This window comes from Panthera uncia (genome assembly GCF_023721935.1).
Source record: "Panthera uncia isolate 11264 chromosome C1 unlocalized genomic scaffold, Puncia_PCG_1.0 HiC_scaffold_3, whole genome shotgun sequence".
Taxonomy (NCBI): Eukaryota; Metazoa; Chordata; class Mammalia; order Carnivora; family Felidae; genus Panthera; species Panthera uncia.
Window position 1 is genome coordinate 3,203,625 of NW_026057584.1, and position 10,298 is coordinate 3,213,922.

Sequence of the window (10,298 nt, forward strand, 5' to 3'; positions counted from 1 at the left end):
GCAGGGGCGCGGCCAGCAGGGCCAGCACGCCCGCGTCCCCCGCCGCCGCCTCCTCGTCCTCCCGCGGGGCGGCCGCGCCCGCCGCGGGGCCGCGCGTGCAGGGCTCGGGCTCCGCGCGCTCCCGCTGCCGCACCGCGCCTGGCACAGAGCGAGCGGTGGCCGCTCCGCCCGCCCACCTGCCCGCGTCCCCGACCCTTGCCCCGGATCCACTACCGACTGCACGCGCCCCACGCGCCGGCGCCCGCGCTCCGGGATCCACGGGAGACCCCCTCGCCGCCTGCAGGGCCTGGAAAACGTGGCTTCCCGAGCCCGCGGCTGTTCCTGTTTTCCCATCGAACTTTGGCTACCGGGAAGCTCGGGGCGGACTCACTGAACCCAGCGCCCAGGTTCTGCTGCCTCACCTCTCCATCCTGCCCACGCCTCCCCCTGCCCACTCCTGTCTTCTCCGCTTATAGCGAGCTGAAGGGGAGGAAAGGTTCTCCTAATAGTTGTCATAATAAAGTGAACTCTGGAAGATACTGGGAGATAGGACTCAGCAGCTGCCCAAATGCAGGGCCGTCCCCCGGACATAACAGCTCAGCGCCCCGCCTGCGCTCCCCCCTCACCCCCCCGGACTGCCCAGGACACTATCCTCCCTGCCTCCCGTGGGGCTCTTGACCAGCAGCTGAGACCTGCCAGGGAAAGAGGCAGGGACACAGGTGATCAAGGGGAAGAAGCTGGGGTCTCAGTCCAGGGCCTGGGGTGAGTCTCAAATCCCCATGGTTGCTTTGTGATCAGAGGAGCACTTTGCAAAGTTAAGAAGCTCTGATCCCTCACTGACGGTCCCCACTCTGGGGGTATGGGTCCCCTGGCCCCAATCCCAGATGGGGTAGGGTGCTGGTCCCCGAGTGGCCAAGTCCTCCTTCCCCTGCGAAGCCTCCCCCTTACCACGCTCCTCCCAGACCCCCAACCCGACCCTCAGCCTCACCCAAGCCCCCCTGTCACAGAGCAGGGGCCTCCTCGAGGGCTGGCCCACACGGGCATGCCCAGCCACCTCCTCCAGGACACCCTCCTCCGGCCCCACTCACGCCAAGGGTGCGTGTCCACATGGGCTCACCCCTACCTTTCAGCAGCAGCTGGAACTCCTTCAGCAGCACTTCAGGTGGGATGATGGGGCCAGGGGGGCCCTGGGGACCAGGGGGCCCCGGGGGCCCTGGGAAGCCAAGCTGAAAAGGAACCTCAGCAGTGAGGAGACATGTCTAGTGAGCTAGACATCAAGAGCAGGTTCCAGGTCTCGGGCTAGAAGGAATGAGACAGGGAACCCCGCAGTCTCCAGGGCCCCCAGGCTCCCCACCTGTTGGGAACCAGAGGGTGTGTCAGTCCAGCCTGACTGCAACCCTCCCGGACTGCCGTCCCAGGCCAGCCCGGGCCTCCCTCCCTAGGGTACAGACGGAAGAGAAAGGGGGTCGCTGAGGGCGCTGCCTGGCTTTCCAGGGGTGCAGGAAAAATGATAGCAACAGGCCTCAAATTCCGGGTCACCTGGGGCCCCAGCTTGGCACTTTCTGTGCTCTCCGACCCCAGGCCAAGGGTGAGGGTCTGTCCTCGCTGGCACTGCTCGGGGTGTGCCCGTGGGGCTGCAGAGGGGGGCAAGGGGGTGATGGTGGTGGGCTGGAGGTGCAGGGAAGGCCTTGCAGGTGGAGGCCCCCTGCTTCCCCACGTGTCCCCCCAGGACACACACACACACACACACACACACACACTCCCCCAGGACACACACACGTGCACACACGCTGCTGGAGCTCCCGTGCTCACCTTCAGCTTCTTGGCCTTGCCTCTGCCTCCCCTCTTGCCATTGACGCCTTTATCACTCTGCCTGATGAAGAGCATCCAGGCATCCCTGGGCTCGATGCCGTGTGTCCCCTCGGCCGGGGGCTCCTGGAACACAGCCAGCCGTCAGGCCGGTTTGCCTCCCGCAGTGGGCGCCGCCCCCGCCCTGAGCAGACAGGACACTTTTCTGGATGTCCCTGTGCGCAGGACGGGCCTTCCGCACCCTCGGGGCCTGGTCCTTGTCAATACTGGTGTCCTCAAAGCCAGCACAGCCCCCAGCCCGAGCTTCCCGCCCTCCCGACACAGGGAGGGTGACCAGGCCGCACTGCAGCCTGGGCTCCGTGGAGAAGAGGGCCTGGGCCGCGGGTGGGGGGCGGGGGGCGTGGAGCACCGAGCAGGTGAGAATCCTGGCCTGGCTGGCCCGCCTCTTCCGGCTTCCTTCCACAGGAGCTCCCTGGGAGCCCGCCAGCTCAAAAGTGCTCGGGAGGAGGCCACTGTGCCACCAGGGCCCCCTGTGCGGCCCCTGCTGGAGTGGACATGGGTTACGGCAGCTGACAGCACAAGAACGGGACGGTTAGGAGGCCCGGCGGCCTAGCACTGATCTGTTATGAATGCGGAGTGACACCACTCAGCCTCCTCAGGACCTCCAGAACAAGGACAGGGGAGATTCTAGAAACATCCATTCCTGTGCACGCTGCATTCGGACCAGTGCCGACACGGAGCAAAATCCCAGGAGGTGCCTTTCAGGGAGAGGCCTTTGGCTCATCAGCCACTGGGCCTCAGGTGGTCTGGCCCCAGGTGAGGCCACCAGCTGGGAAGGAAATCGGCCCAAGGGCTTAGATGAGGTCACAAGCCAATAACGGTGGCTGAAGGGAGGACGCCGGGGTTTCAGAGCTGGCCAGGACCTGTCATCGGAGACCGAGCTGGCGGTCTCCTGGCCACTCCGCAGGGCCTGGGGACTTCCTTCAGGAGCTAGTGTGCAGTGGTGGGGACACGGGGCCCCCCGTGCCAGAAGAGCCTGGGGTTGGACAGAGAAAGGGCTCAGAGTGCCCAGGGCCTCCTGGGCCAGGCGAGGTGCCGTCCTACTAGATGCTCACCGTGGACACAGGACCGGGTTCCACCTTACGGCCTCGCTCTGCCTTCGTCGGGAACGCGTGCCCAGAGGGTTCCACAGAGGCTGGACGGGCGCGCCAAGCTGACCCTCCCAGCTGGGCCAGTACTCGGACCCCAGTTTGGTTTGGGGGGGCAGAAACAGGTGGAGGCGAGTCACCCTGGGGCCGGGGGAGGCGGCCCGTGGCAGTGTGGGTGGGTGGCAGGCAGCTGTCCTGTCCCACTGGGGTCCCCAGCTGTGAGAGGCTCTCAGAAAGGAGGTGGGGGAGCCTCTGGTCCCGTGTGGGCCCCACAAACAGAGTCCGAGGCCAGAACCCCTCCTGGGAGCACCCAGGCCTCTTGCTTCCAGGTGACTGTATCCTGACGTCTGGCCACCCTTCTCCAGAAAGCGTGACCCATGGTCTGGGTGGGGTTGGCCTTCCTGACTTCCAGTGGTGGGAGAAGCACTTCGGGGAGGCTCCTCCCAGGGAGCCCTCCGGCTGGCTGCCACCTCCACCCTCTTTGGAGGCGGTGTCCTTGGCCTTGGTGGCTCCAAGGGTGAGCTGAGGGCTCCTCTGAAGTCCCCTCCCCCCGCCCTCGGGGCGGGCACTGTGCGCTGCCCTCAGAAGGCGAGCTCAAGATCATCCCCTCAGGGCCAGAAGCCGCAGGTCATTAGGGGCCCTGCACACACCGCCCCCACCCCCGCCACGCTCCCCAGACCGAAAGGGAAGCACTTTCTTTGTTGTTTTTCAGAGAGAACTGCGCCTAGTAAATTCGGGGAGCGGCGGTCACACTTTCACAAATAGGTTCTTCCCAGTTTCATGCCGGTGAAGTTATTTACATTTTACCCACTTCCCAACTTCCTTCTGCCCCCACCCCGGGGAAAAGGCGGTTCACCCGGAGCCAGTGGAATTTTGCCCTTAATGCCGCAGAACCACCCCCAAAGTCCCGGCCAAGGTTGGCCCTGCCGGCGCCCGTCCGCGCGGAGGGGCCGCGTCCACACTCCCCGCGTCTTCCCGGAGCCCCGCCGGCCACGCGCTTCCACCGCACGTTAGGAAGGCGGACGCCCGGGCCAGCCCCGGTCTCCGCCCGCGACGCCGCGCTGCCCTCGGTGCCCCCACCCCTCCCCGGGATCTCAGGGACGCGCGCGCTCCGGGTGGGGAAACCGAGGCCCGAGGGGGTCCGGCGTCTTACCGGCGGGCGGGCGGGCGGCCCCGCGCGGTTCTCCGCCGGCAGCTCGTTCCCGGGCCGCGGCTCCTGGCGGGCGCGGCTCTCGGCGGGCTCTCCGGGCTCCGGGGAGACGAAGCCCACGGCGGCGGCCAGCAGGCCCGCACAGACGAGGAGCAGGCGGGCCCTGGCGGGGCGGCGGGCGGGGGCCATACGGGCGGCGGCTCCCTCTGGGCTCGGAGCGCGGCGTCTCGGGGACCGCGCTCCCGTTCCGCGCCTTATAACGCGCTTGAATCCCCCGCCTCGCCCTTCGCGCGTCACGTCCCTGCGCCCCCTGCCGGGCCCGGCGCGCGCTGTAGCGGGTGTGCGCGCGCGTGTGCGTGTGCCTGTGTGCGAGCGCGGTGCGTGTGCCTGTGCGCGCGCGCGCGTGCCTGTGTACGAATGCGTGTGCCTACGCCTATGCGCGCGCGTGTGCCTGTGTGTGCGCGCGCGCACAGCGCGGGGACGGGGTGGGCGCTGCCCTGGAGGTGGGGGGAGCGCAGCAGGGGGAAACGGGGGAAGGGGCGCTGTAGCCGTGGAGGGTGGTGCAGAGAAGGGGTGAGGAGAGGGGAGGAGGGACCGCGGCGGAGCGGGGGGTTGGGGGGTGCGTACAGAGAGTAGGGTGTGCGGGCGGGGGCGCGGCATAGGGTTGGAGGTGCGAGGAGGGGACTACGGGAACGAACAGGGGCGCGGGGAGGCGAGGCGGAGGGGGAGGCCTCGCTCGCGTTGGCCAGAGCGCCCCCTCCTGTCGAGCGGGTTTGCGTTCCATCTCCAGGCCCCCGGGGCCATTCCTTTGCGCTGTCCAGCTCTTCTTCTCAGGGGGCATGGGGTGCCCCTTCTTCTGGCCCTGGACCCTCTGTCGTCTTGACAGCCTTTTCTCTACGGGGAGCCGGGTCGCTTCCCTCCTCTGAGCCTGGGAGCATCCCTTCATCCCTGTCTATTCCGTGCATGGTCTGTGGGGACCTCGAGGCATCCCATCCCCATTATTCCAGGTGGCGCCCCGTGAGGTCCAGGCCTTGCCAACATAGGTTTAGGACACCGGAGCGGGGACGACACCCAAAGACCCTGCCCAGTGCCTCTTTCCCAGGTGGGGACCCTACGCTTCTGGCTCTGCCTTCTGCCCATGGCTGGGATGCCCTAAACTCAGAGTGCGCTGTCCTTCCCCATCCCGGTGCAGGGGCACGGAGGGAGGGGAATCCACAACCTGGGGCAGCCACCCTGCACGGATATGGTTGCACCTAGACCCAGGCTGGGAGGCCTGAGCCCTCTGGTGACCTAGCCAGGTGTGGGGGCTAGATTCCAGTGCCAGGCACAGGGCTCTGCTGCCATGGGAAGCCAGATCCTGCAGGCTTGAACTCCAGGCTCCTCCCTGAAAAGAGCCAGCTCCCTCATCCCCTCTGGGCTGCTTTGTTCCCTTACATGCCCATTGCCTTTCTGTCTCCCCATGGCAGGTAAGGGCATGGGAATAGCACCGAAGTGCCTGCACCTGGTGGGCACACAGTGTCCTTTGTTCACGAGTGGGAGAAGACACAGCTAACGATTGCACCTTGCAAAGGTCTGCCCCCACCGAGGGATGATTTCCATCTCTTCTGAACCTCACCCTGTCCTATTTCACAGAGTGTGGCAGGCGGTGGCTCCCTAGCCTGGGGGAGGGATCGTGGGTAATCCTAAATCAGGAGCCCCCCACTCATGCCCTGTTTCGGTGGCTGGTTTTCTACACCAGACAGGGAAGGGGTAGGGGGGCTGGGGGGAGTGGGGAACACAGGAAATATTTCATATTTTAGAAAAAGCCTGGTATTCGGTGTTCATCGTTCTGTGATTCTGCCTCTTTTTCAGTAGGATGGTGGTAGAATTGGGGTGTTTTGGGGGAGGGGTCAGAGTGTTTAAACAAAAAAATACCCTGCCTCACCCTGAGAATTTGTTCCCCGGGGGTCAGTGTGTCCCATAGACTTATTCTGTGAGGACCTTTCAGAGGCAAATTAAGACTACAACAGAGAAGTTCTGTCTTTAATCTTGAAAAAAAAAAAATTTCTCAGCAGAATGAAAAATGGAAATTCCTATAGAAATGACAGATGCTCCAGAAGACAATTGAGAGATACTGGCTTGCATAATATGTACTTAACAAAATATACGGCCTTATTTCCTCTGCAAACATTCAGCAGTGTTGTTACTAACGAGGACATTGGCTCCCGAATCAGTGGAGGCTATTATAAAGCCTTCAAAGGATTAAGCATTTCTCGGATGGGTTCTCATTGCTGGTCCCACGAAGAAAGTCTGTTAAGAAGCTGGGTGTGCAGAACTTTGTAATGACGTGCTTGTCTGTGCTGGGACACGGGCCTCGGAGTCCACTACTAAAATCTTGACCATTTTCATTTCTGGGGGGGAGACTTTATCTGGGACCACTGGACGCCAAGCGTGGGGTGTGTTCTCTTTGCCGAAACCTGCAGTCTCCTGGCTCCAGGAGGTGCGGCCCGTGAACAGTAATTTCATGTTTCTGAAAAAGCACGCCCACACCCAGCACCTCATCCATTTTTCATGGACCGCACTGACTAGCCCAGAGAGGTGAGGGGCCTGCCCAGGGACACACAGCCTGGGCTTGGGGGTGGGGCCGGGCCCTCTCGCCCCCTGGGCGTGCTCACATCTTCACAGCCACAAATTTTGTCCATTACGGTCCTTCCTATTCTGGATGTCGAGAAATTGCAGCTACGTGATGAGCTTGCGGGTTACGGATGAACGCGTGGCCCTGTCTTTTCCCTGAGACAACCAGGTAGCACAGGTGGGGATTGCCCACGGGGGTCTGGCTGTGAGGGAAGGCCAGGGAAACGCACGTGGCTGGCCACTCTTGAACCCAGGGAGCACTCCCCACTTGGCTGGTGGGTAGAATGCTGTGGGGGGCAGCCCTGCGTGGTGGGAGGAAAGAGACACCTCTTAGAGGCCACGTTCAAGCCCTGGCTTGCCCCCCCACCCCCGGTGGGTGGCTGGTCTGTCCTGGAGCTTCTTGGAGTTTCCTTCCAGTTTCCCTGCCTGCGAGCTGGAATTAAGGGACACATGCCCTTGGGGCTGCTCTAGGGTGAGCCGAGGTCACAGTGGGTGCCGTGTGGGGCCGTGAGGGAAGCCTGCTTGCCTTCCAGGCTGCCTCGGTGGTGAGGGTCCCTGGCCCGGGCCATCAGCACCACGTCACGGGGGGCTGTCCTCAGACCTGCGTGAAGACAGAGGCTCCAAGCCTTGTCATGTGGCAGAGCGTGATGGGAGCACAGGACAGACCCGGCAGTGGGTCTGCTCAGCAAATCTGGTTCTTGCTTGGCCACCTGGAGCAAAGGTCACATGTGGCTTTGGAAGAGGCACATATGGGGCCTTTAGGCACTCATCCCTCTGAGACTCAGTTTGCTGGTTCTGTAGAGCGGGCATAGTGGCTGCTGCCCCCGAGCCTTTGTCTGGGATCCCACTCACACGTGAGGGATGAGCAGACAAAGCCAAGGCCAGGAGGAAGGTGGCCTCAGCATGGAGGCCGGGCTGCTTGGGCTCCCCACTGCTGGTTGCTGGCCTGGATCCCGTCCGCAGGGACGTGAGGCGTACTGCTGTCAGGGCCGGGTGCCATTTGGCCCTCCTGACGCCACGGAAGGCGAGGCTCTGGCTGTGTACCTTTCACGGTGCCGGGGACCCCTGGGAATGGAGGGATCCAGTTGGGGGCGTGGGGTCCCTAAGATGTTCGCGTGACTTCATTTCCACCTCCCAGTGGAGAGCCCCAGCCTGCCTGAGGCCAGCTTGGAGGACAGCTGCCATGTGAAACCCAGTTATTTTCCCAAACAGTGAACAATCCTAGTGATGTCATGGGCCTGCCGGAGGGCCCAAATCAAATCGGTTCTGGTGCTGGTGCAGGCTCCCGTGACACCGTCCCAAGGTGACGACACAGCCTGGCCCTGGGGCAGGGGAGCGCAGAGCATGGGGCCTGCAGGTGGGGCTCCCTGTTTCTGGGGGTCACATTTCGGGAGTGAAATCCGCTCAGAGGAGGGCAGGCCTCAGCAAAGACTCCCCCAGGTCAAGGAGCACCAGAAACAGGTTCCGGTGGCACCAGACAGCTTGTCCCCCAGCCCCTCCCCCCCCCCCCCCTGCGGCAGCAGCCCGGGGGTTCAGAGCCGGGGCAGCATCTGGGGCTGAGGTAATGGGTCTCAGGATGGAAGTACTGAATGAGTGGGCACAGAAGGGGGCCCAGACGGAGCCCGAGGTGGCCTCCCCCGTGCGCCCTCATGCCTGGCTGAAACCTAATCCTCATTCTTGGGCCCTCATGTCACGGCCTCAGCCCTGGCTTCCCATCAGCCTGCTGCAGTCAAGCTGTTCTCACTCTTCTCTTTTCCTCCAAAGGAAGGACCTTTGCCGATGAAGTCATGGGAATAAAAGCTCCCTTTGCCCCCGAAAACAGTGGGAGCCTGAAGTCAACTTGTGTGGCCTCCCAATGTCCAGGAAGGCGACCTTTGCTGTTTACTGGAACCTTCCAAACACATGACATCATCTAATTCTCGAATCGTGTGATTACCCCCATTGCACAGATGAGGAAACTGAGGCTGAGATCTTGGGACTGGCCCAAGGTCACTCGTCCAGGTCTAGCCTTCACGATCTGGGGTCAGCAGCTCATTCAGTGAACATTTGCTCAGTTCCCCGCTACATGCCAGGCCCGGGTCAAGTGCTGGGGGTAAGCCGTGCAATCCTGGACAGGTCCGTGGGCCGCCTAGGTCTGGCAAGGGAAGGTCTGGTCTTTCTCACTTCCACCCGGAGGGTTTCTTGGTGTATTTTCTGCTCATTGTTTCCATGTTTTTGATTGATTAAGTTAAAAAATCAGCCTAGCTCACCTTCGAGTTTAATGTAAGAGGGTACATATTGGTGGCTCTGTCTTGCCATTGTGAGAAGAATTACATTCGTAAGTGTGGTTGTGATCCAAATAACCCCAGCTGCTGGCCCTGAAGAGCCCTGGGACAGCCGATTAGCTTTGGGGAAGTGACACTGGCTCCTGGGGTGCTTATTCCAAGCAGGGAGGTTCTCTTTGCAGCCCACTTCCTCCTGCAATTAATCGGCGTCGTGCCTGGCCACCCTCCCGTGTGCGTGATCTGGGGGCCTGGGGGAATCACCTGCACGCAGCAACAGTAGCCACACTTCCGGCTGAGTGGCACTGGGGACCGAAGATGAAGGACATGGCCCCGGAGGAGCGGAAAGTCTTACCTTTTGTGTGGCTGTGACCATCCCTTCTTTTATTTTTTTAATTTTTTTTATCGTTTATTTATTTTTGAGACAGAGAGACAGAGCATCAACGGGGGAGGGGCAGAGAGAGAGGGAGACACAGAATCCGAAACAGGCTCCAGGCTCCGAGCTGTGAGCACAGAGCCCGACGCGGGGCTCAAACTCACGGACCGAGAGGTCATGATCTGAGCCGAAGTCAGAGGCCTGACCGACTGAGCCACCCAGGTGCCCCTGTGACCACCCCTTCTTAAGTCACAGATTCCTGGTCAAAATTCATACTTTCCACCGGGCCAACTGGTCGACCAACTGGAGTAGAGGTCTGAATTGACCACGGTGAACGGTCATTGGATCACTTCATTTATTACAGATATTTACATGGGACTGTCAACTGCTTGATTCCAGCAGTCACCGTCCCTGCCTGGTACAGGAAAGATGCTCAATAACAGGAGGGTCTTGTCTGCGAGATACTGGAAAACCCAAGTCCAGCGGAAGTGGTGAGAAGCGTCCATGGACCCTGGCTCATCTGGGAACCAAAGGAGTTGAGCCTGGGTTGGTGGCCACTGAGGGCACTGTGTAGCACTCTTTGGTCACCAAAGTCTCAGGGCTGCTGAGGAGTCTCAGTTTACCCAACATCGTCTGTGAGAAAGACAAGTGTGCACCCGCCCGGCAGACGTGAGCTCTTTGGGGCAGGACAGGTGCTCTCATTCCTGTGGGCCTGAGAGTTTGGTGGGCTTTTGCGCATGTCCCAAGGTTATCCGTTCTCCTTTCTGGAAGTCCATACTGGCCCCCAAACCGATGTGTCCTTGTTTTCCAAGGAAGAGAAGAAGACGGCTTGGGTTGCTCTGCAGACGTTCCTCGTGCGAATGTATGTTAGCGTCTGTCTCCCGTGAGGATCCCTTGAGTGTTCAGTTCCTGCGAGGCAAATCCGTTTGCCCATCCTGGTGCCCTGTCTCCACCTGCTCTCT

The 10,298-nt window shown here is 61.8% G+C and overlaps 1 protein-coding gene across 1 annotated transcript in view; it reads right to left on the reverse strand.

Annotated features, from left to right (window-relative positions):
* The window catches only part of ERFE (erythroferrone), an 8,222-nt gene extending 3,880 nt beyond the window's left edge, over window positions 1–4,342 (reverse strand). The window contains exons 1-4 of the mRNA XM_049614569.1: window positions 4,090–4,342; window positions 1,792–1,914; window positions 1,103–1,205; window positions 16–138 (exon numbers count right to left, since the gene is read on the reverse strand). Of these exons, the coding sequence (XP_049470526.1) occupies window positions 16–138; window positions 1,103–1,205; window positions 1,792–1,914; window positions 4,090–4,275 (535 nt within the window). The 5' untranslated portion in view covers window positions 4,276–4,342. The remainder of the gene's footprint in view (window positions 1–15; window positions 139–1,102; window positions 1,206–1,791; window positions 1,915–4,089) is intronic.
* Between the last annotated feature and the right edge of the window lie 5,956 nt (window positions 4,343–10,298).